At 39.1% G+C, this 26,869-nt stretch overlaps 1 protein-coding gene across 2 annotated transcripts; it reads left to right on the top strand.

The window, feature by feature from the left end:
* The first annotated feature begins 243 nt into the window (after nucleotides 1-243).
* On the top strand, nucleotides 244-7,941 carry LOC130430321 (uncharacterized). Of its 2 annotated transcripts, XM_056759379.1 has the most exons (7): nucleotides 244-356; nucleotides 744-850; nucleotides 4,355-4,496; nucleotides 4,946-5,925; nucleotides 6,076-6,234; nucleotides 6,586-6,681; nucleotides 7,193-7,941. In XM_056759379.1, the coding sequence occupies exons 4-7, from the start codon at nucleotides 4,948-4,950 to the stop codon at nucleotides 7,505-7,507; spliced, it is 1,548 nt and encodes a 515-aa protein (XP_056615357.1). In that variant the 5' UTR covers nucleotides 244-356; nucleotides 744-850; nucleotides 4,355-4,496; nucleotides 4,946-4,947; the 3' UTR covers nucleotides 7,508-7,941. The 2 variants fall into 2 exon arrangements, 1 of the variants encoding a protein (XP_056615357.1); XR_008907766.1 differs by lacking the exons at nucleotides 244-356; nucleotides 744-850 and having other exon boundaries at nucleotides 2,053-4,496.
* The last annotated feature ends 18,928 nt before the right edge of the window (nucleotides 7,942-26,869 follow it).

The raw sequence follows: 26,869 nt of genomic DNA, 5'->3' as shown, positions 1-26,869 counted from the left end.
AACACTGTAAAAAATCCAACTCACAAAAAGTTAGACTAATGATTATCTTTTAGTTAACTGGACAAATAAATGCAAAAAAGTTGGCTTAACCAGTGAAAAGAAGTTGGTTCAACAACCGTTGGACTAACATATTATTACTTGTAAATTCGATTAATTAATGCAAGTTAACAACCATTGAAGTTGGGTTGGAGGTTGGAGCATGCGCATTGTAACGATCACGAGGTTGGCGCATGTGCAATGAAGCGCGCGCCAACGGACACAGTCAGACTGCTGGACGGAGACATTTTAGCATCTTCGTGCGAGACTAATGGATCTACTCACAGCCAACGTGTTTCTACTCAAAGCCATCGTTTTATGTAAGTAATAAGTAGGCTATATGCATTGAAGTATTGTGTAAAAGTAGCATGTATCTGCTTGATCGCAGAGCCGTGGTTACGGCTAGTTATGCACTGTATAATTTTTTTTTGCCGCGAGGATGCTTAACTTTTAACTAGTCTCCCAACTTCAGCAAATAGCATGTAAAAATTTTAGAATAGAACCTGAGGCAATCGTGGTAAGTTAAGTTAAGAACAAGTTTGTTTATTTCAAAGTAACTTTGACGTTATTGCACTGACACATTTACTATTTAATTTGGCAATTTTTGCAGTACACAAATATAAGAAATATTTTAAAGTCGACTCTTTATCTTAAATTTAAATTCACAGACGCTACAGTGGCCTAATATTAGAATTTTTACGTTTCAGACTGAGATCAGAGGCAATAAACGAGGCCCTTCGAAGCCTGGCTAGGCTCTCACGTGTTTTGCAGACTACTCGACGGTGTCGACAAGACTGCAATCGTCTCATTTAAAGTAAGTATCATTTTATGGATTTGATTTAGATTTAATATTATAAACAAATACATGTGCAAAAATCAATGAATTTGAACTGATTTGCAAATGTATTTAGCTATCCACAAATATGCATTTAAACTTGTGTCTTGATCGAATTCAAAGTATACCAGACGAGATTCCCCCTTCCATGTAAAGCGCTTTGAGTACATAGAAAAGCGCTATATAAATGTAATGAATTATTATTATTACCACAAATTGTGATACAGTAATACAAACATGTCTCTATTTGAACAAAACTCTGCACATTTATTTAATTTCGAATTTCACAGACAAAAGTTGAAATGCTAAATAAATTAGCAAGTTAAATCAAGTTCATGGATTTGTGTGCATGGATTTAAAGGTACAATATGTAACTTTTTTTTAAACTAATTTAATACCATCAATCCTTAGAAAATTTGTTAAGTCTTACCCTGATTCACGATTTTAAATTATAAGATTTTATATTTAGACGGACTGGGACACTTTTGGCACGAGATTGCATGCTTACGTCACTCCCCCCCCGCATGTTTCGTCATATCTCTTCACTTAGGGATTTAAAATGTAAAAGCGGCGTGGAGATGGGGTTTCTATCACTCAACAGGCGAGTAAACCGCATAAAATATTGCGCTTACATGCTCCGATGACATTTCTGTTGGATGTCTTCACAGAAGCCATAGACCATATTCATCACACAATCATGCAGAGACGAACCATAGCTTAAGAGTCTAAATTCACTCCATATCATTTATGCTGTAAACTATTGTCGCAACAGCCAAACGTTCGTATATGCATTTGCATGGACAGAAAAATCTAGCTAGTCCGCAAACGGTCTTTTAAAAAAAAATACATCACACAGACCGTCGCAGAACACAAACGGGATGTATACTTTGGGATTTAATGTAGGTTTTGAGGTTACATGCATACAGTTCTGCTCTAGCAGTGGCCTTGTGTTTGCATTTCAGATTTCGGCACTCATCAGCACATGCAATGCAAAATTTGCAAATTTTCCCACTCTGCTCAAGATGTACTTCTGAAACACATTAGACTACGACATGGAGGAGGAATAAATTGGCCCTGTTTTTATGACAATTGTGTCTGCACCTTCAAAAACCCAAGTTCACTTAAATCACATCTTTCCAAAATACACAACACGAGCAGAAAAAGACTAGAAAATTCCACATTTTTTTGTGATTTGTGTGATTTCAACGAGATCTGCACTGAAACTCAATTATTCTGTCATCTTGGAAAACATCTAAGGAATAAAGAAAGTCTTCTGTGCCCCTTTCAGAAATGTGGATTCCAAACAAACAATCTCTCAACATTTAGCAGTCATAGAACAAGAAAACATAAAAATCACACCATCAAAGATTTCAGATTAGTACGTAAGGAATCAGAAAAAGACTTAGATGACACAGAGCCAGAGGTGAACAGTGATCTTGAAGAAGGACCTTCATCACATGACCAAGAAAAATCTATAGAACCGGACACAGAAAGTTTTAATGCTGAGACGCTTGAGCATAAACTTGCACATCTTTTTCTTTCTATGCAAACTGTATTGCATATTTCTAAAAGTGCAATACAAAAAATAGTAGAGCAGTTCCATGACATCTTGTATTTTTCTAAGTTCATTGCTGTTGATAAAGTAAGAGAAATACTTGCTAATCATAACATATCAGATTATCAGGTTGCCCAAGACATTACAGATGCAATTTTTCAAACAAATCCTCTTCTTGTAACTACATCTGCGCGAGGCAAATTATCTACAGATTACAGAAGAAATTTATATTTTAAAGAGCAATTTGCAGTGATCGAACCTACTGAATATTTGTATGACAAATCAAAAAAAAATTCTTATGTTTATGTTTCTATTACAAAGCAGCTAGAATGTTTACTTGGCCATAAAGAATTTTTGGACAAGGTTGTATTTAATCAGGAGTCTTTGCCTGGCCATTACAAGTCTTTTCAAGATGGAAGATACTACAAAGAGAACAAACTGTTAGGTGAAGAGGAGATTAGTATTTCTTTGGGGTTATACATTGATGACTTTGAAGTCTGCAACCCTCTCGGCACCTCAAGGAAGATACATAAAATTACGGCTGTATATTGGGTCGTTCTGAATTTGCCATCAAAAAGTCGCTCCACTCTAAATTTAATTAATCTGGCAGTTCTGGGAAAGAGTGATGATGTGCGGTTGTTTGGTTATGAAAAGTTCTTCGACCCATTATTAAAGGATTTAAAGTCCCTAGAACAGGTGGGGATATTTGCTCCAGCTCTACAGCAGTACATAAAGGGTACTGTGTTTTGCGTTTGTGCAGACAATCTTGGTGCCCATGGCCTTGCAGGCTTCCAAGAAAGCTTCATTGTGGAGAAATTTTGCAGATTCTGCTTAATATCTCAAAAACAAATTGCCAACACTGAGCCTGGAGATTTTTTGTTAAGAACTCCAGAACAACACAACTCTCTGGTGAAGGAACTTCAAAGAGGTGACCAGCCCCAAAGTTTGAATGGTGTGAAAAAGGAGTGTGTTCTCAGTAAGCACTTATCCTACTTCCATCCAATTACAGGATTTCCTGCAGATGTTTTACATGACTTTTTTGAAGGAATTGTTCCTGTTGAACTATCTCTGTGTCTAAAGGACTTGATTTCAAAACGATTTATATCGCTAGATGAACTGAATAGTCGTATCAAAGCATTCCCTTACAAATATGCAGACCGTGTAAATAAACCACAGAAAATTCCCAAATCTAGTTTTGCCAAGGGAACAATTGGTGGCAATGGGCACGAAAATTGGGCACTCTTACGATTGCTACCTCTCATTATCGGAAGCAGTATCCCTGAAAATGACCCGGCATGGGAGATTTTAATGGACCTTAAACAGATTGTGGAATTGGTTGTTTCTACAAAGTTTTCAGAAGAGACATTATGCTATTTGGAGGCTAAAATAGCAGATCATCGAAAGTTACTCACAGAGACCTATCCATATTTGAAAATACGACCAAAACACCACTTTGTCGATCATTACCCACACCTGATCCGCTGCTTTGGGCCATTAGTGGAATTATGGACCATCAGATTTGAAGCCAAGCACAGTTTTTTCAAAAAAGTGGTGCACGATACACACAATTTCAAGAATTTGCTTCTCACTCTGGCAACAAAGCATCAGCAAATGTCTGCATATTATTTAGAAGGACATTCTCTCTTCAAGCCACAGTTATATGTTGAGAACATTAAAGTGGTTGAGACCAGTTCTTTGGATACAACACTGAGGGTAGCAGTCACGAAAAAATATCCTCACAAGAAAACTGTTTCTTTATGCTCTGATGTACGTCTGCAAGGTGTCCGATATGTTAGGGACATGATCATTTCTGCTGGCCAGTGCAGTGGTTTGCCAGAATTCTTTAGGATTGTTAATATTATGATTGATGAAAACAATGTATCATTTATCTCTAAAAAACTTTCATCCTGGTATTTGGAACATTACAGATCCTTTGAACTTACTGAAAGCAGTTACGCATCAATAGATCTTCTGGAGCCTGAGTCTTTGAATGATCCCAATCCACTGCAAGCATATAAAGTAGGAGGAAAGCTGCTGGTGTCTCTAAAAGTCTTCCTCCTCCATTAAAAGGTAAGTGCTTTTTATTGTATTTTTTCATTTCCTAGTCTATTTTAAAAAAAAAGTTAAAAAAACATGCATGTTGTGAATCTTGTTGCGGCAACCAGGACGAGGCCTAGGGCCATGAGAGAACTCCGCGAGGCCGGTGGCGTGATTACTACAGATCTCGTATCTCTCAAGGAGGAGCGGAAGCATAAAATGAGGAGCAACGACAGTGAAGGACAAGAGTTCACGATCGTAGCTCCTCATTTTATGCTTTCGCTCCTCCTTGAGAGATACGAGATCGGTGCATCACGCAGGTGTCCCTCTTCAGTAATCACGCCACCGGCCTCGCGGAGGTCTCTCACGGCCCTAGGCCTCACCGCACTTGTATTGTCATAGTTTACACAAGCTTAGCGTGTAAAGTTGTAGTTATGCCTTTCACACAGAAAAAACATATTTAGGATTTCTTGTCTCCACAGAAATGTGGCTTCGGGTTTACATCTCACCCCAAAACATTAGGAAGATCCAACTTCCACAACTGCCGGCCTCTGTGGATGATTTGCAAGCAGAGTTGAAATCGAAGTTACAGCTTCAGGGAGAGTTTTTGCTCCAATACGAGGACCCCGATTTTGGAAATGAACTGTGCAATTTATCAGACATTTCTGAACTGCCTGCTGAAAAGGCTGTGTTAAAAATTGTGTGGGACAAAGATTCATCTGTTCTTGATCAGTCTGATACACAATCTGTTTCCTCACTTGGTACTGCCAGTGTGTCATCATCTGCTTCTACCGAGACCCCATCAGCCATCATTCAGGGCAATATGAGAAGTACATCACAGTGGCCGTCACCCTTTCCAATTCCTACTTTCTCGTACGATGTCGAGCTTAGGCTTCACAAAGGAAATGACGTTTATGATCAAACAAACAAAGCTTTAAGTGTACCAAGAGAAATGAAGTCACACATTTTAGAAAAACTTGCAGAGACAATATTTGCTTTGAAAGCATATCCACACCCTGAGGAAATTGAAGATGTTGCTTCTTCACTCGTACTGAAGCATCCCTGCCTTACAGAGCCAGGTAATGGCAAAGGATTTGAAGGCTGGAAAATGAGCATAAAGTACAAACTTGGCAATTACAGATCCAAACTACGTTCAGCTGGTTGCAACGAAGTCAGTATCAACAGGAAAAGAGGAGGAGGTGACAGGACAAGTACTGTGAAAAAGGCCAAACGAGGAGAGGTTAATTATTTGCCTGATCATCCTAAAGGCCAGTCTGATGATTCTCTGGAGGAGGAAAGGCTCATCTTGGTTGAGGAAATTAAGAAGAAAACCAAGAATGAAGTGCTCATCAATCAGAAAATGAGCTTGACTTTCTCCCTCCGACGAAAGGAGATTGTGGAAGTAGTGCCAATGGTATCTGAAGTGCTGGAACGATGGCCTGCCCTGTTTCTTACAAATGAGGTAAAATAAAGAAGGTTGAAGTGGAATTAATTGGCTGTAGATGATCTTTAATACATGTTATTGTTGTCTTGCTTGTAAATGTCTGTTGTAACACATTTGAAGCCAGTTAAACAATGTTACAACCAAGACCTGTTTTATTTCTATAACCAGTTATGTAATGAGTTCAAACGCATCACTAGTGTGGACCTCCTCGAGACATTCAGAGCATCAATACACCAGCACACTCCGCAACTCCTCAAGCTATACAGAGCAAGAAAGGGGGCATTTGGAACAGAAATGGAAGATCTTCTCAACAAGCTTGATCAGCAGGTAACTTGTTAATGTCAAAGTTACCAATGGATAGATAATTTAAAAAAACAGATTAATCAGAGCCATTTGCTATTTTATTTTCTATAAAGAACATTTTCGGAAGATATTTTTGAAGGAATATGACAATGTATGTCAAGTGTTCACTTGCTGATTAGACTTAATTTGGTTCTGAACTTAGAATACTGCATACAATACTGATTTCCTATTTAACCCATCTAATTTTATTCATTGGCTCATTAGCAGAGGCTTTATGACTTCAAACATACATGCAAACTCATAAAAAGTTTAAATTAATAACAGTGCATTACAATATTTTTTTTGTTTGTTGTTGTTTTGTACCCATTTTTTTAGACCACAAATATTGTGACTCACAGAAAGCAAACCGTCCTGGAAGGTCTCCCCATGTTTCTACGAGAAGATTCCTCTGTACTTTTTAAAACATGCCTGGTGAGTATGTTTCATTACTTCAACAGATATACAACATCTTGCCACATGACCATGAGTGATTAATAGGAATGTGAATTTTTGTTTTAACAGAAAACAGATTGTTTTGATGATTCATTGGATCATTTTTGATTCAAAGTATATTTTTGCAAATACAACATGAATTTGGTCAATGATTGGGTATGAAATTTGTTACAGTTAACATGACAGCCTCAGTCACCAATCACTTATATTTTGTGGTAGATTTTGCAATCAAACTGAATAATGACTGAAAATATACCATCTTAGTTGTTATAATTGCTTTTTTGTGATATAGCTTATTCAGGGTAGTACTAAATCAAAAAAGAGCCAATTGTAATTTGTGTATTTACTATATAAAATGATAAACATCTTGCTGATTCTGCAAATGGGATGCATACCTAAGAGCACATTGGTATAGGATACTTTAAAGTTCATTTTTGTTGTTGTTGTTTGTTGGTGTCAAGTGATATTGATTCATTCTTTTTATTATAAGGACAAGACTCCAGAGGACAGACAGACCAGAGGGATGAAGGTGGGAATCCTTATTGTAATTGAAGATGATGCCCCCCCCAGCACACTGCCCAGTGTCACAAAATTTGCTGTTGTGTTGGAGGAGGTGATTGTACTGAGAGATGCTCCAGACTTGCAGTCTGCACTTGCATACCTGTTTGGCCTTCTGTTTGCCTTGGACTTTGAGTACCCAAAGCAACTGAAATACACTTTTGAGGTTATTGAGAAAGTGTTTATGGAGATGGGCACTCATTGCTCTGCTAGGGTACAGTCCCTCAAAACTAAGCTATTACTGTGAGATGCATTTGTGAGATGTTTGTATCTTACATTTAAGATGCAAGTAGATCGTTTTTTTATATTTGCTTGCATTTTGTTTGACTCATTTTTGTTTAAACTGTTAACTTGAGGTTGTGATAAACCTTGGTGCCACTGTTTCAGCACTTACAGAACAAACGTTAACTTGCACTTATGGTATAAAGCTGCTCAGTTGTAACATATTCAGTGTTTACAATTTAAAATGTAAACCATTTAAAAGATAAAACATTTAAAGTATTTATGAACAGTTGAATGTTAACACTTTGAATGTAAAAGTACTCTTTTAAAAAAAATGTTTTATTCTTCTGCCTACTCTTTTTTTATTTCTTTTTTTAACGATAAGGAGTATGGCTAGTGGTAAACATTGTTTGTTTTTTCCATTTCCACACCAACGTGTTGCTGCTGGTTTAAAATAAAACCTGGTCCAAAATATCAAGCCTGTAGTATCTTAATTTTTTTACCTTGTAATCAACATTTTTAGTCAGCTGAACATACTTTATTAAGTCAAGTGAAAATAACATTAAAAGTTGAAATTGTATAATTTTGTAAGTTTTTTTAACTATAAAAACTCAATCAGCTGAACAAAAGATTTTAAATTGGTAAACATGTTACTTTACTTAGTGAATTAAGTTAAGTGAACTACTTTGTTTAAAAGTTGAGTAAACTCAAAAAAGCTGTGCAGCAAGTTGCCTTACAATTTTAAGTTATGTCAACTTTAAATTTTTTACAGTGAATGTGTAAAAACACTATAATCTCGTAATAATAGCCAGTTATTCGTACCTTACTTCTTGACTGACTCTCAAATGATTCGTTCCGCGATTCCTCCGCCTTGGCCCCGCCTACCCGCTAACATTGTGTCATTTGATTGGTCAGATAGTGTAGTCTGTTGTGATTGGTCAAACGCGTTCATCAATTGTTGCAAATGGAACCCCAGTACCATCATTACAGGATTACGGTTAATGTCACGGGCCAGGGTGGGGGCTGAACCCAAATCGTAACACCACCCGTACCAACCACCACTCTGAGGAGCTACACCAAGGGAGTAGCACGAAGAAGGACACGAGACAAGATAATTTAATGGACTTTATTTAGTCTTAAAACATACTTAAAATAGTGTCAGCGTGGAGAACCGAAGCTCTATTCCCTGTTCAGGGCTACCAAGGGGTGCAGGCCACTCTGACATCAAGGATTCTTCCGTAAGTAACTCAGAACTGTGTGGGCAGTTGGCTTACTGCTTCTTCAGGACAGCGATGGGGCTCAGGATACTCCCCCAGCAGGGTATCTTCGGTACGTTACTCAGATCCGTGTGGACAGCAATAGGCTTACTGCTTCCTCAGGACAGCTTACTGTTTCCTCAGGACACCTTACTACTTCCTCGGGACAGCGAAGGGACTCGGATGCGCGGACGGCGAAGATCTCTCAATGAGTGCCTCAGAACAGCCGGCTGACTATGGGCGGATGGGCACCTGCACACAACTACACACACAATGCATTTCCAAAGCACCCTCCTCTTAAAGGCTGGAAGTTCCCAGGAAGGATTTGGAGCGTTAGGGTATGTCAAACTTTCTCCCACGTGTGCATAAATGACTCACTCCACAATTTCACACGTGCACACTTCAATTCGTAAGCACTGCAACACTTCCAAGTACCTCACAGTGGATTTAAGCCATCACTCCATTCCGCCTGGGCCACTCCATCAGCCGCTCGTATTCTGTCCGAAAAGGGGGTGCGGCGTGCTTTCGATTGTGCGATGCTTATCCAAGAAGACAAACGTATCCTCAAATCACCAACTTCAACCACACAAAGAAAAGGAATAGCATACCGCCACGGTTCTTCCTGTTTATCATAATAACTCCATGAACACAAACGAAGTATTTCTGTAGTAAGTTGAAATCTTGAAACCCGGTACTTAGCTTTCTTCCAGATAACAGTCTTTACATTCCCACTGACAATCTTCGCTCTTGTGCACCGCGTCCGATTTCTTCCCCCGAGGTGCATGAGGAGCTGTGTAAAACCTGAAACGCTCCACTCACAGACCGTTCCAGTGAAACCAGCTCCGGCTCCCTTACTTCCCTCGATGGTGGGGCAGCCAAGGACTACGTCGAGATCCCCCGGGTGGAACGTCCACCTGCGGTGTACCGGTGCTGCAGACGGCTACCAGTCGGCCACGCCTACCGTCCAAAGCGCGTAAGACTTCGGCATCACTGGTGTCGAAAGCTTGCGATGCCGTGGGCTAGGCTGCTTCCTCTCTACGCCATGGCCATCCTGCAGGTCCGCAAGGGCCAAGGCGTTGAGAGAGCTCCATGAGGGTAATGCCGACCCGGGTATAATGCAGGATCTCTGTGCCGCTGCTGACAGCTCTCTACGGGCGACCAAGGCCGCGGCACGGGCCATGGGTCGGACGATGTCAACGGTAGTGGTCCAGGAGAGACAACCCGGCTGGAAGTCCGCTTCCTTGATGCACCCATCTCACAGGGTGGGTTGTTGGTAACGCTGTCGAGCAGTTTTTGACGGTGAAGCAGACAGTGGCAATTAGCAACACTTTTTCACGCCGCCACTCGGCCGCCTAGAGGCCTCCGAGATCCTGCGTGACGTCTGCTTCCCGGAAACCCAGGACCTCTTCGACATCGGCTCCGGTTCCTGTGCCCCCACAGACGGCATCCCGGAAGCAGAGGTCGAGGGAGAAACCTCCACCCCGTCAGCAACCTCCTCACGAGAAGGGACACTGGCGGGAAGACCCCAGGGAGAACAACATCGGGCCCGAGCTTCACAGCCACGGTTCTGATCGGTCCATACGGTCCTCCTGCCTCGTCACCAAAGCCGGGCCCTTTTCAGGGCCTGGCCGATCGCACACTCGTCTGGACTGTGCTTGACGAACCAACCTCACACCCTGGCGAGGTGTGAGGTTGTACACATGCGACAGCTGTCACCACTCCGCCAGGCAGCCTAAAAGGCGTCGCCAACCTTCCCTCCGGGGATCCCCCGCGACAGACGGTGGGAATGATGAAGCAGATGAAGCAGAGATTGTGACGCGATACAGCGTTGTTGCGTTTTCCATAGGTTATCCCATCTGTCGTTCTCTACACAACGTAGAGAGACCGACAGAAAGGGAACGTCTTGGTTACGTATGTTACCTCAGTTCCCTGATGGAGGAAATGAGACATTGTGTCCCTTATGCCACAAACTCGTATCGTATTCTGCTGCAGTCGTGAGAGGCTCTCAGGCTCTTCAGAACAGTAGGTAAATGAATGCTGCAGGCCAGCTTCCTTTTATACCGTACATCCGGGGGCGGAGACCGGGATGCAAATTTCATTCGCCAAATTTCATTGGCCTTTTCTATAGTAGTCAGAGTTGATTGGTTCTCAAGGGCGGACCCCATCTGTCTGACACTAAGCGACAATAAGCATTAGGTTTAAAGGTTTATCATGCAGACTTGCAGTCATATTATAACTGAACTGAACTATCCTGATTTATACTGCAACATTGTTTGACAAAGTAACCGTACATCGACATTATTGAGTGGTTATTATTTTCCCCTGTAGTGCACAATCTCCGCTAACAAACTTTGTTCATGTCAAATTCTGTGTTTTACTCGTTGATGAATCGCCGGAGATTCAGTAAACTGAATGTTAAGCTCATCCGCTGCGCACATACTGCACAAAATAGATGCTGAGAAAACAATCCTCTCCAACTGAATGAATTAATGAATCAGCATCAACTACATTAAAGAGAATCACTTCATGTAAAGTGAATAAAATATCCTTCTTACTGGAGTTCAACAACCACTGATGAACTGAGCAGAATAACTGACTGGAATGTATTGCGCAATACGCAGGTGAGATGAACGTGGAGTGCAGGCATTGGGCCAAACCATTGTGAGAGGCAGGGGAGGGGGAACTCAACAGTTTCTAAATTTTTGTAATTGTAATTTTGTAATTGTAATGCACTTCTAGGTGGTTGCCCTGCGGGCCTATTACAAAAACTGCAACTGGTTCAAAACGCGGCAGCTCGAGTTCTTACACGTACAAAAAAGTATGAGCATATAACCCCGGTTCTGTCAACCTTGCACTGGTTACCTATAAAGCATCGCATTAACTTTAAGATCTTGCTTATTACCTATAAACCCCTACATGGTCTAGCGCCGCAGTATTTGAATGAACTTCTATTGTATTACAGACCTCCGCGTACATTATGCTCTCAGGCGTCCTGTCAGTTGGTAATACCTAGAATTTCAAAATCAAGTGCAGGTGGTAGATCCTTTTCTTATCTAGCGCCTAAACTTTGGAATATTCTTCCCTGCACGGTCCGGGAGGCAGACACACTCTGTCAGTTTAAATCTAGACTAAAGACTCATCTTTTTAATCTTGCATACACTACACCTCCATAATATTAATCCTCAGAGGATTTAGGCTGCATTATTTAGATCAACCGGAACCAGGAACACATCCAACAACAAATGATGTACTTGTTGCATCAAAGAGTGCAGAACAGTACTCTACTCTCAGCCAGTCTTGTCTCTTTGCAGGATGCAGTTCATGCCCAGACCTGATGGCAGAGCTGAGAATGGGAAGCGGTGACCTGACAAGAGCTAAGAGGATAGAGCTGGATAAAGGACGCGACAACTTTGTTTTTCCTACAACATTTCAAATGCTATTAGATTGTTAATGATAATCTTAAATCCTTCATTTTTATATTTTTATTAAGCCTTGTTGTGCAAGCACTGTTGAGCTTGTGCAGGGGCAGCAGCTATTGCCAGAGGGGAACTGGAATCCCCTGGTTGGTCCTGGGTTCCCCTGAGGTTTTTTTTCTCGATGGTAGTTTTGGGTTCCTCACCACTGTTTGCATATTATTTTGCACTATCTGCCTGGCCGGGGGGGCTGCTTTAGAATTCATACTTGTATTCAATGTGTCTCATGTACAGCTGCTTTGTAACAATGAAAATTGTAAAAAGCGCTATATAAATAAAGTTGAGTTGAGTTGAGTTAAATTTCAAACGCATTTTTGCCTTTGTATTTTCTACTAATTACACAATTAGATTAGATAAAAATAAATATATTTATGACAATAGCGAATTTAAATGATCGAGGGGGGGACAACCCCCGGAAAGAGGGGGACATGTCCCCTCCGTCCCCCCGGGATTTACGCCCATGGACACAACATCTCGTTCCCTCCATCAGGGACGTTTTCGCGTCAGTCTCAGCAAATCGTAGACCGGGACTATGTATAGTGACGTAGATATGCGTCCCGACTCGTTTGTGTGATGCAGAGTCGACTCCCGTTTTACAAGAAAATAATTTTGTTATTTATTCACTTTCGGATTTACAACATGGCAGACAGCTTACTTTCAAACACGGCAACATAACAGACTGGATGAAACTTCATTTTCATGATCTCATGCTACGTACTCTTTAAAGTGTTAAATTGTCTTACTGTTTTTTTGAGCCCATTTTGTCCTTTGATTAGCAGTAAACATTACATCTGTACTAAAATAAATTCAATGTTTTCATACAATTTATTTTTCTGTGCTTTTTAGATCCTTTCTTGTACCCTGACCTTCGAATACAGGTTATGATGTCATCTCTAAAGGTAGGCTTATCTTACTAAATTATTACAGCAGCATACTACTGACAGTCCAAAAAATGGGATCAATTTCACATTTTAATGTTATTTTTTCCTTAAGATGTTCTTCACCTTCTTTACTGTTGTTCAGAAACAATTTTTTCATGTTATAGGAATATTTTTACATTATTAGAATATTCAAAATATATCGCTTTATATATTGTGTATTTAAGGATTAGTTCACCCCAGAAATATAATTTTATGAATATTTCCTCACCTCCAGGAATTTTCACCATATAGTGCACTTCAGGGAGGCTAATGAGTTAAAAGTCCAAAATTGCAGTTTCAATGCAGCTTCAAAAATGGCTTAAAATGATTCCAGCCAAGGAATAATTAAGAGGAATCAGCCATATGTATCTTTGTATACATAGTAATGTCACGTGACAAATGTTTCCCTCAAAAATCCTAATTTCTTTTTGATTGAAGTAAGAAACATATGAACATTTGATGACATGGGGGTGAGTAAATTATAAGGAAATAAAGGGTAAAAAAAAAAAAAGTTAAACGGAAAAAACGGAATTTGCAAAAATTAAAACGGATTTTATAGGCCCCTTCATATATCTTATGTCGATTACAAACGCGATATACCGCATGACCCTAGTTATTACAATACAATTTTTACTGAGTAAAATAATACAAATGCTTTGGTGAGTCAGAAATATGCTTTCATACAAAATTAACAATCTTAAGGTTGGCTACAAAAGTAAACATCATTATACCCATTTGCAGAGAAGAAAACACAGAGCTGTGTCACACAGCTGGATGCCTGCAGAAGACAGGAAAAGAGAATACAAACGGCTATGGCAAAGGGTTCAAAGGAATATGAAAAATGTGCACAGCAAAAACGCTGGTCCTAGTACTTTGCAAGATAGTGGAGCACAGAATCCCAGAGACACTATGCCAGTCCAGGACTCAGGCCTAGAAAATGGAATGACTGGAGTATTTGATAGTGACAATGAGGAAATTAGGTTTTTCAAACCTGGCATCAATGCACTCAATGGTCAAACACCGCTACAACATACAATGGCTGTAATCGAGCAGATGAGTGGACTCTGTGGCAAACATAAAGAATATCTGGATTTCTTGATTTGATCTACGTCAGAACCGATTTGCACCACCTGCTGGTGAAGCGGTCAGGAAGAAGGAAGAGATCATGCATTTGTAGAATCGGCGCTCTATTGCTTTTCCTGGAATTCCCGGATGTGAAACTTTGAATTTCAAGCCAAATTTGCACCCCTAAATTTGTGGAAGCGAATTTTTAAATCGAAATTATATGGACTGAAAATTATCTGTCGAATATTAAAGGTTGTATTTAAAAACAAGTTGAATTTTTTTAAATAAATTTAAAAGGTGAATTTTGATTATTTCATTTTTAGACAGTGACACCGAGTGTGAAATGTTTCAATTTGAAATATTCACAGCTTAAATGTGCAACCATATTGAATTGCAGAACCTTAAAATGCAAGAACTGTTAATACAATGCATTTTTTTCAGTTAGTGCTATTCAGCACGTCTCTTTGCTTCAAACACATTTGTCACTATTTTACTTCCATACACTCGTGTACGATTATTCTCACAAATTTGATTTTTTTTATTTGATTTGTTTATTGTACTGATCTTAATGCAAATAATCAGGTATTCCTATCATAAATGAATATCCCTTGGTCTGCTGTACAGTGTTGGGTAAGTTACTCTGAAAAAGTAATTAATTACTAGTTACTCATTACATATCCAATAGTGTAATTAGATTACTCTGTCCAAAAAGTATTTAGTTACTCATTACTAATTACTTTCTATAAACCCTACATCAACCTTGATTAGTTAAGTGGTTCATATGGGATTCCTTATGTGCCAATAAAAACGAACGCGAAATAAGTATTCTATACAATGTATTTAAACACTGGTTCCTTTACTCATTTACATAATTGACCGCATTTGAGGAAAATCACAGCACTACTTGTTAAGAATGTAAATGAATAGTAGATGTTTCAAAAAATGTAAGGTTATGCAAAAAGACTAGCCGGGCTCCGTACATTCCATTCATTTATGTTTCCTCACTGGTATTAACCTACTCCCTTGCGAAGCTTATAGTTTTTTGTAATAAAAGTAATCACCTGTTTTGGGGTATTGATTATTGGCAAACCCATGGATTTTACTATGCTAACCATGTTCTAAACAGTTGTGAAATAAGGGCTGTATGCTTCATGCAACATTTTAATAAATCCATGATTCTACGTTTAATAACAAAGGTAACTAATCACAAGTAACTTCACCGTCCACCTCAAGATCGCTTTCTAAAGTTGCGCGCCGCCACTGAGACTTCTTCCACTTCCAGGTCACGGACCTGTCGATCAAGATCTGACTAGCCAATGAGTGTAAAGCACTGTTAACTCCCGCCCACGCAAGAGGTTTCTGCCAGAAGTCCGAACGTAACTTTTTGCAGCGCAAACGAAATCTCGGGCATCGTATTCATAAACAATGATTTTCGAAAAGGATAATTAGAAAACATTTGATGATGAATGCAGTTTGTTTGAAAGTATGTTAAAAGTTTGCAATTGGAGTTCATTGTTTTCGTTTTCAAAGTATATTTCTTCTTTCGTGTTGTTTATTTTTGTTTGGTTTTTTCATTTCGCGTTCGTTTTTATAGGCACAAAAGGAATCCCATACATATTCCTTTCTCTATCATTTTGAATGCTAACAGACTTTTGTTTTTTATTCCATCTTCACTCTACGTCCTCTGTTGACAGACGTCTATATAGTGTCCTAATTAGACGTTCAGATGGTGAACCAGTTTTGCACGTCCACAGACATCCATATGGAGTCCTAGTCAGACGTTCAGATGGTTATCCAGTTTTGCATGTCCACAGATGTCCAAAAAGGGTTCTAATCGGACGTTCAGATGGTGAACCAGTTTGGCACGTCCACAGACGTTCATATGGAGTCCTAGTCGGACGTTCAGATGGTTATCCAGTTTTGCACGTCCACAGACGTCCCAAAAGGGTTCTTATTGGACGATTAGATGGTGAACCAGTTTTGCACGTCCGCAGACGTCCATAAGGAGTCCTAGTCAGACGTTAAGATGGTTATCCAGTTTTGCACGTCCACAGACATCCAAAAAGGGTTCTTTATCGGACGTTCAGATGGTTATTCAGTTTTGCACGTCCACAAACGTCCATATGGAGTCCTAGTCAGACGTATATATCTTGAACCGGTTTTGCACGTCCACAGACATCCAAAAAGAGTTCTTATCAGACGTTCAGATGGTTATCCAGTTTTGCACGTCCACAAACGTCCATATGGAGTCCTAGTCAGACGTATATATCTTGAACCGGTTTTGCACGTCCACAGACATCCAAAAAGAGTTCTTATCGGACGTTCAGATGGTTATCCAGTTTTGCACGTCCACAAACGTCCATATTGAGTCCTAGTCAGACGTATATATCTTGAACCGGTTTTGCAGGTCCGCAGACGTACATATGGAGTCCCAGTCAGACGTTTATATCTTGAACCGGTTTTGCACGTCCGGAGACGTACAAATGGAGTCCTAGTCAGACGTCTATATCTTGAACCGGTTTTGTACGTCCAGCAGACGTACAAAAGGGGGTCTGAACTGACAGACCTTATATAGACATGATCTGAACGTCTGCTTGACGTCACATGTTTGCTGGGGTATAACATTTCGACGTTACGTGTTCTTTTAGACAAAATGATGACACTGCATTTTGAAGTATCAAAATGATTGTTAATGTAATGCCACTCGTGTACGGTGTGGTGACTGTGTTCATGACCATAACTTTTGAGTCTTGTCAGATTGATTTCCATTTGCAGCACCCATCATTCCCCCTCCTTAAAGCGAGCGAACAGACGGGGTTCCTGGCAATCTCATATAAAGCTTGAGTACCTATAGAGCAGTATTGCTTACTTTGTATCTTGGAAGAGTATTTCGTTTGATCACATTTATAAAAGATAGATACAGTTTTTTGATTGTTTCCGAAAACATACGGCGCGTGCGGGGGGGGGGGGGGTGGGCTGAACCAAAGCACTTGCGCACCCACTGTCAACAAAACTTAGACCTCAGTTTCACTCAACTCATGCGGTTCATGTCCGGCATCTTTCAGCGCTGGGACGGCTCCGTATATCAGTTTCAAACGATCTCCAAATCCAGCGTTATTTCCACATGTTTTTATAACATTCACCACCCAAATGCAGTGAACAAACAAACACCTGAGCTTCCCGAACGTATGCTCTCTCTCTCTCCTGCTTACAAGTGAAAGTGACGTCTGCGCATGCTCCTTCTCCTGCTCTCATGTGGCCGTGCCGTGTGCTTTTCTGGGAGAATCGTCCAATAAGGGACTAACAAAAGTTGTTGCGAAACAGTTTCATATGTTGGAAAATAACTTTCCGAAACCTGTAGGATTGTAGGGGAGTGTAGCGAGCACAGAAATACTACATAATAAAACTTGTTTTTTGACAAGTTGACCATGTTAAAGAGTAAGTAGCATATGATTTTTAAGTTCCTACTTTGGTTTATAGAGTGTCCAACAACAAGTTTATGTACATAGAAGGTGTAAAAACACTATTACATCATAATAGTAGGTAATTATTCTTACCCTACTTTACTGGCTCCCAAATGATTCGTTCCGCGATTCATTCGTCTAATCCCCTCCTATCCGCTAGCCTAGTGTCATGTGATTGGTCAGGTGGTGTAGTCTGCTGTGACTGGTCAAACGCGTTTGTAACGAGCAAGGCGGGGCGAGAGCGATTGATGATAATGAGTGTCAGCTGTGTTGCATGGGTATCGCATCTCTCTGGAGGATATTGGAAACATAAAAGGATGAGCGACCGGAGTGTATGACGAGAGAGGACCAGGCCATGATTTTATGTTATGGTTTACGTTTGTGTGGCCGGCAGTCGACCGTGCGGGAGCTACCAGCATTTTACTTTCGTTTTGTGGTTTTTTAATTTTTTATTAAAAGTTATTGAACGTTTGCCAGTTCCCGACTCCTTCCCATTCCTTGAATTTGTTACAGGGTTCATGTGTCGCAAATGAAATGCCTACCATCATTGCTGGATTGCCGTGAGACACGCTGAACACTATGATGTGTGTTCGAAATCTGAAATGAATTGAAAACATTCTACTTAAATGTTTTTCGTCATTAAACCAGTTTAAATCCTTACTTGTTGTTTTCTATCGTATACGCATTATGTCCGTAGGCGATCTTTGGTGGCTTTTTAAATGCGTCTACTTTACTGTCAGGCTTACTACTGTCCTATAAAATAGAAAAGGGCTAAATATTACTAAAACCGCAGGTATGAGGGCTTTGTAAGAGTTATCTTTTTCTCTCTTCGATTACGACCTTTTGACTAATAGCAGTATCTGCCGACAAACATAAACTGCTTAAGAACACTATGAGAAGGTGCTTAAAAGTGTTGGGCAATATTACTAGGAATTAGACTACTATCTTGTATCCTACAATAAACACTAACTCACTCTTTCTCAATCCAGTGCACTGATTTAAAGAGACATATCTTCAATAAATGTTTAATTTAAGCAATAATCTCTCCACTTCTTGATACTTGATTAGATTCTATGAGATAAAGGTGGGAAAAAGCAAATCTGCCAAATATATTGGCCAAAACAATATGGAAAAAAAAACACCTCAGTCGACCTCTAGTAATGATACAACTCTCACCTTAAAATCAGTTCACATAACATTCCTAAACTGACAGTTTAGTTTAATTATGGGAATTTGGTGAAGAATGTTTTTTTAAGGCTGTTGACAATAGTTCTGTAAAACAACAAACAGCAGCCAAATTGTGCTCATATTACATTCAGAGGAAAATTCTGTAAATGTCACATGTCAGATTTCTTGATGTCACATTTTTTTATTAGATGTCACAAATGCCAGATACTGTAAATAATACTGCAAAAGCAGGTAAATGCATCTTTTTATGTAGCCTCTGTTCTAAGAATTTACGAAGTCAGATAAATAATATTTATTTTTGATCTACATCAAACAATAATTGCATCATATGCCTGTTCTGTAAATAAATTATGTTATAAGCAGAGGTATCAAACCTAGTTTACATTAGGCCACTGTCCTGTAGATTTTAGATCCAACCTTAGTTCTACGCCTGGTCCATCTAATCCGGGTCTTTAGGATTGACACAGGTGTTAATATCTAAATTCTGTAAAACAGTGGACGTCCTGCTTTGACTTGACTTTTTTTGTTAAGAGGGGCATGATTTAAAGGGGTTTTGATTTTGAAAAAGCAAATCAAGGTGCACACACACACACACACACACACACACACACACACTACCCTGCTATACAATTCTTTCTAAATACTATGACATTCTTGGCCATCACTCAGACAGTTTCTGCATATCTCATGTTAATATTAAAGGTCTGATGAACTGCTCTTGTTTATTGTTTTTATTCTGTAATATTCAAATTTATGTACACAAATGTTTTGTCATTGCAGTTCAGTGTCCACATTTAAAGTCTGAACTTTGTTTTTATCTGAATCGTTATTTTTCTATTTGGCTGTAAAAGGTATATAAAAAGCAAGACGGATTCATAGACTTGAATAAGTCACACTAATAAAGTATGTGAACAAGGAACTAACTGTGAAGGTATGTAAACAAGAAGGTATGTTTACTTAAACGGCTGTTCATGTTAAATTCAGAAGAAACATTCTATAAATGTCAGATTAGCACAAGGCCGTAAACATGTCTTGAACATTGCGGGGACTAAACATTTTGTGTCGGGAAGATATAATATTCATAATTTCTACACACATCAAGTTTGTTGGACACCTTTTGGATTAGATACCTCAGGCATAAAAACTCTTGATTCTGTGTTTTAAAGTTTTATGCACTCTCAAAAAGGATGTATTTGTTATTAACACTTTTTTTGCGTACATATGTACACATATGTGTTATTTTAACATTTTTTTATGAAATAAATGAAAGGGACAATTTGTCCCTCACGCACACACAACGCACCGTTTTAGCCGGTTTTTCATCTTGACAAAGTTGATGGTTTTTTAAAGTGTCATCTTTTTTTTTTTTTTAAGACACTTAAAGGTGATTGTCATTTCCATATATGATTCTTATTAAGAATTTTACAAATTATGTGACCATGCCCTTTGATTTGATTGGCAGGTACCTTGCATCTTTTTTTATATGATGGGCCATCTCCTTTTTGACATTGACAAGCAGGACCGCAGGTACACATCACCCTACTGTACATAGCTTTTGAAACATACTTTCGTCCCAGCAACATGCAGCAAAGCAGCAATAAAAAAAAATATTTTGGGGGGACAATTTGGCCCTTTATGAATATTTGGGTGTCTTGTCTTCCTGAGTGGGAATGGTTGTTATAGCCCTGGATTAGCCAGCAAACTGAGACTCCAAAAAAAACCATGTAAACCTAAACTTTTTTCTTTCCAGAGCAAACAGATGAATTAAATACTGTGTGTTGCTACATGTCAAATACAGTTGTTGATTACATTTCAATCTGGGGTGACATAGTGATAGTTGGTACTGGTTGGTTAATACGATTTCACCATTACGATTTATCCTTAAAAACTGTACCTTTACTGACGCTGCACGAGTTTACAATACATAATACCTTGTACCTTTTTTGGGTACATTATTGCAGCCTAAGGACCTATTATGTGCCAGTTAAATGTTTGAGGCACATACATTTTACTGTACCGTTGAAGGTAAACAGTACGTAGAATCTATGTGGAGTTTGCATGATCTGTGTGTTAATGTTTTGTTTCATAGGCTTGATGACTCCTCTGCTAAAAAACAACACTTAACCCTAAAAAAGTGAAAACCTACAATTGGTGTAAAAACTTCTTATGCTGACTGACTGAGGGATTCAGAATTGAAAATTCCTCCTCGATCCTGCCATCGAAAACCCTGCGGATGACGCTGCCTCCACATCAACCATTCTACTTGCAGAACCTCGACTGGCATGAGCTTTTTTCAGAATGTTACGCTTCAAATGTTTTCCACAGAATAAATACCATGAATTTTTTATTTAAATAGAAAGAACTAGCCTGACCAGTAATTTTGAGAAGGTATTTAAAGTCAGCTGCAACTGTGCCCCTGTACAGTACCAACAGGTTATCTCCATCCTTCTGCCTCTTCGGTGTGACTGAAAACAACTCGGTGTATCCACAGGTAACAGCAGTTTTTGTGATTACTAAATATAACTCATTTTTGTATTATATTTAATACTGATATGTCAAACATTATGCTTACTTCTATGTCATTCTGTTGCCATGTGGGGGACATTTTAATACACAGCATGGCGAACTCCAACCAATGGAGCTCTGGACTCTTTGACTGTTTCCAAAATAAGAAAGATTGTAAGTTGTTTTTTGAGTTACTTGTAAAAACCTTTGATCATTCATATAACAACTGAAAAGAGATTGTAACAACTTTTGCATTGGGTTCATACACTGACTGTCATATCATAATCTATAGGTTGCTTTTATTCTGCTGCTACCCTTTCTTCGCCTGTCATACAGCTAAAAAGTTTGGTGAGAACCTTTTCTTGCCTTTGCTCGATTTTTGCGGTACCATTCCTGCAATTGCACTTTCCATGAGGGCATCAATGCGCCAACGTTACAACATACAGGTTTGTACAAATGTTTGTGTTTTTAAAGGCAATATTTTTAAAGTTTTAGTTCATGATGTCCAACACTGTCACAAGACATTGAAAGCTTTTAAGACAGGTGGTGTTTTCCCACCTTGAAAGTAATACACTTATCTACCTCACAACCAATCTTTCCTTGTTGAATTTACAGACATATTGTACTTTCTCCCTTGATATCTAGGGTACAATCTTTGATGACTGCATGCATTCCACCTGCTGTCATCCCTGCGTCTATTATCAGATGTCTAAAGAAATGGAAATTCGTGGGACTCCGTGACGATACATTTTCCTTGTTACTTGTTGCTACCATATATACCCATGTATAAACATGTTCTCTAGCATTACAGCATAATATTTTCTTGTTTTGTTTTATTCATTCTTAATGACATTAGATATTTTATGTTTGATGTAGTAATAAAAGGCAAATGTTTAAAAAAAATGTAAGAAACCTTACACGGTTTACAATAATATTGTACATTTAGAAAAATATATGTTTTCAAACAAAAAGTTATTGTTTGTAGTGTTTAACTTTGTGAAAATCGACTATGAAGAATAAAGTCACTTGGGTCAAAGACTGTATATTGTACATATTGTTTGGAAGAAATAGAAGAAATAGTTTAAATTACATTTTTGATTAAAATGTAGAAAAATGAAATGTAATTATAATTCATTTCATTCCAGTTTATTGCAAGTTTCATTGTTTAAATTTAACACACACCCAATAGCAAGAGTCAAAAAAATTCAGGATTGTTTCGGGAGCAATTCAGTCTTATAAACTTTTTGTTAACAGTGGTAAATGTATTAGCCAACATTAGCTTACATTACACAATTTGTTTTATCAGAATTTATTAATCCTTGTTAATGTAAGCTTATGTTAAAACTGTCATTCATACGAGTTCATGTTGCATTAACTAATGTTAACAGTGACAACGTTTGATTTTAAGAATGCTGAAATTAACATATACAAAAAATTCATATGTTGTAAGAGAATAGACTTGCAATAAATAGAGCCGTGTTATTTTAATAGAAGGGGCCCCTGCCCTTAGTAAGTGTCATGATTACACAGGGAGCAGTGGATAATCTTATCTCGCCCAGTTCTCTAAACGCCCACTAAACAAAAGGCAAAACAAAACCCACAAGGGGGAAAACGAGACAGGGTTTTAAATATAAATAAAGACAAGGACACTGACTAATACTAAACTTAAGAAAACAAACACTTGGAACAAAACATTAACCTAACATTAACTAAGACGAGGGAACAGGAACAAGGAACATCCAAAATGCAAAAGGCAAGGTACAGGACATGAGCACAGCAAGACGTACATGTACAGACAAGGTACAGTTTACAATGAACGCGCACAGGACAATGAAACAAGAGGACTCTTTATAGGGAGCAAACTAAGAGGGAACAGGTGCAGGTGTTGTACCCCTGAAAAGGGGAAGATGATTAAATGACAGAAAACTCGCAATCGCTGTTTCTCCACTGCAAGCTTTATGTAGAATTTTCGTAATAATAGACATTAAACAGTTCTTTTTTAAATCAACCTCATTGACATCTTTCTTAACATACATTCAACAATTTTCACAGTACACATTTAAATAAATGAGTACACTTCTTTATAATAAGCTATTTGAAAACCATACCCTATAACAAGTATACAAAAAAATACAATAAAGCATTAAATATTTAAACATTAGGCATTTACAGTTACCTGAGAATCAACTCTTACATATTTCTCTTTTTAGTTATAAATGAGTATTAACTATATGACAAGTCAATCATAAGCACGTAAATTCACTATTTCAGCATCTTAAATTCTCAATTCACCCTCCATACTGTATACATGCACCTTTGTTACCAAATCAACACTTAATAAACAAGATTACACCTTAAATACACAGATCTCTGAAATATTGCACATACTCGAGCTTCGCACCACATTATATAGGCCTAACGCCATGACCCACGTGCTTAAAATGGAGTCCTAAGCTCGCGCATTACTAAACTAACAATTTCAGCATTTCTAACACACAATCAATAATATACGCGCGTCTGCATACTCTTTAACTTTATTATAACATCATTTTAAAGTATTGACTGATTATTATACTTCATACCTGAAAAGGGGAAGATGATTAAATGACAGAAAACTCGCAATCGCTGTTTCTCCACTGCAAGCTTTATGTAGAATGGAGAATTCTCGCGAGCTCTCCCCCTTGTGTTCACGCAGACCAGAACAATCGATCCAGAACAATCGATCGTCCAACATATCGTGCCAATTAACTGATCACGGATAAACTCAAAATAACCATTAACAACATACTTATATTTAAATACTTTTCTACATATTCAAAATAGCAAATATATATTTAATATATAATATAACTATATATTTCAGTGTACACAGACTTATGCGTTTTTAAAATACACATGTTCCTTTTTCAATCTGTCACACAGGGGATAAACACTCAAGGGAAGCTAATTAACACAAACTAGGAAACAGGAGGGTAGGGACGATGACGCGACTCGGGGAGAGTATGGAAGCCCAAAAGGTCAAAAAACATCTCTCCCCACAAGAAACAAAGGATTCTGTTTCGGTTCTGCCTCAAGACCAGGAATAAATCAACCAAGATAGGCAGAACCATGACATATTACAAGTAAAACGTTGTGGCATACCCAGCTGTTCTGTTGTTCTTTACATATTTACAAATTGATTATTTTTACCGACAAGCAGGTTCATTCAAAATCAACAGCTGATGGACAAAGGGTTACCAGAGCAGAACAGACAAATCCAAGTACAAAACTATCATCTTTTCTTATCAAGAAATCATTTGGTAATGTCCCCCAAATAAACACCACCAACCACAAATTCAACATGAATACTAACATGAGCTATTTTTCTTGTGGTTTCCAGGTCAACTGGAGCTAGCTGTGATTTCCTATGGGTAAAGGCTGGTGTTTTTGTCTGAGCCATAACGCAACCTAAAGTGTCCTGAATATCACAGCCACGGTCAGCAAGAACCAAATCACCAGGTAAAATGTTGTTCAAAAAGCCAGTTTTCAGTTATGTATTTGTCACTTACTCTTCCTTCTCATGGATTTTATATGTAAGAGACTGTGCCTTGTGGTTTAATACAAATCAAACACTTGACTGTGTTTTGGTGTAGGATGACCATGTTTCTGCTCCGGCTATAAGGTGGGATGGACGATCTATAAACACCTCAAAGCAGTCGATAACAGCAACATATTTTTCTGATTTGCATCGGCACAGTTTTTACAAACCATTCTCTTTCAGGCCATTTAACAAGTGGTTTCATCCAAATAAACATTGACACATTGAACGTATAAGACAGGAAGATTGTAGAAACATTAAGTTTTAGTCTTATTAATGTAAGCATTAGCACTTGGAATGCATTAAGTGACTTCTTCACAGAGAGGTGGAGATGAACATTGCTAACAAAATCTGATATTTAGGCAGACCAATGAATAATAAAACCTTTTCATTTTTACCCTCAAATGCACTCATTTGCACATCATATGAAGAGGACAATTATTCCTGTACCTGACACGAAATGAGAAACAACGAACACAAATGTTGTCAAGATTCTTACCCTGAAAATCCCGGTACAGTTTGGTAATCCACAAACGCCTTCTTTCCTCCGACAGTTTGTTGCTCTCTTCTCCTTTATTGGTAATAACTTTTACGACCGAGTTCAATTCCGTTCAGTCGAAATGTTTATGTCCGAGTGCTCACAAAATGGCCGACTTCCGGATTGATGACGCATCCAATCATTGGTTTACTACACCGTTTATAGACGGTGTATGAAATGGGTCAAACTTTTGACAAGTGCGTTAAAGCCGACGAAGCTAGCAGACATATTTCTCCATGTTTCACAATAACAGTAAACGCATTTAACCTATTTAATAACACTAATGTAAATGTGTTATTAAATACGAAATACTTTGAACTTTGCTATTTTAGTCCTGAGGTGATTTTTGAACGATACAAGAACAATGTTTCATTGTTTGCTCCCAGTCACCCATGTCCATTCAGTTTTGTAACTGATATAAGTATACAGTATACTGTATATTTTTGTCTATATGACCCATTTCAGACATTAAGCACACAAGGTCAATACTCTGATATTTCTCTCTACAGATGTGATTTCAGGATGTCATCATACTGTGAAGTTTCAGCCAAGGTCAATCGAAGGTGACGTTACCTCCAAAAAATCAACATATACAAACTCTTCATCATATGTTTAATATTGTTCATTAAGTTGCCAATTATCAGAAGGAGAGATTCCACTCGCGCTCTTAACAGACAGCCAATTATCAGAAGGAGAGATTCTGCTTGTCACAGTCAGTCGAGCACCAGGAGGAAAGATTCCACTCGTCACAGGCAGTCCGAGGATTAGAAGGAGAATGAGGTTGATGCATGCCACAGGCACCAGAAGGTAGAGATTCCACTCGCGCTCGCCACTGACCGCCGAGCAGCGTTGGGTTGCAGTTCACCTCATTGACTCTCCCAGTGCTCGCTGCCGGATACATGGTGCCTCGGGTTTGAGCGCGCCTGCAAGCCGCGCCCGCCCTCAGTGCCGTGTTTACTGGAAGTTCATGAGGAACTAAGTAAGACCTGGAAATGCCCCCTTTTTAGGGCCGTGCCGTCAAACTCGTTCCGTTGCCCTTTCTTCCGTCGTTGGTGGGGCAGCTAGAGGATACGTCGATGTCCCCCAGGTGTAACATGCTGTCTCAGTGCACCACAGACAGCCAAACATCAGGAGGAGAGATTCCACTCGCGCTCGCCACTGACCGTCGAGCAGCGTTGGGTTGCAGTTCACCTCACTGACTCTCCCAGTGCTCGCTGCCGGATACATGGTGCCTCGGGTTTGAGCGCGCCTGCAAGCCGTGTCCGCCCTCATTGCCGTGTTTACTGGAAGTTCATGAGGAACTAAGTAAGACCTGGAAACGCCCCCTTTTTAGGGCCGTGCCGTCAAACTAGTTCCGTTGCCCTTCCGTCGACGGTGGGGCAGCTGGAGGATACGTCGATG

Source organism: Triplophysa dalaica, chromosome 10, assembly GCF_015846415.1.
Source record: "Triplophysa dalaica isolate WHDGS20190420 chromosome 10, ASM1584641v1, whole genome shotgun sequence".
In the NCBI taxonomy this organism is placed as follows: domain Eukaryota; kingdom Metazoa; phylum Chordata; class Actinopteri; order Cypriniformes; family Nemacheilidae; genus Triplophysa; species Triplophysa dalaica.
This window is presented reverse-complemented; position numbering and strand designations above follow the sequence as displayed.

Coding starts and splice junctions, on each gene's coding strand:
- LOC130430321 (XM_056759379.1), top strand. CDS start 4,948: ATGTGGCTTCGGGTTTACATCTCACCCCAAAACATTAGGAAGATCCAA. Junction 6,235..6,585: donor TCAACAAGCTTGATCAGCAG/GTAACTTGTTAA, acceptor CCATTTTTTTAG/ACCACAAATATTGTGACTCA. Junction 6,682..7,192: donor TACTTTTTAAAACATGCCTG/GTGAGTATGTTT, acceptor TTTTATTATAAG/GACAAGACTCCAGAGGACAG.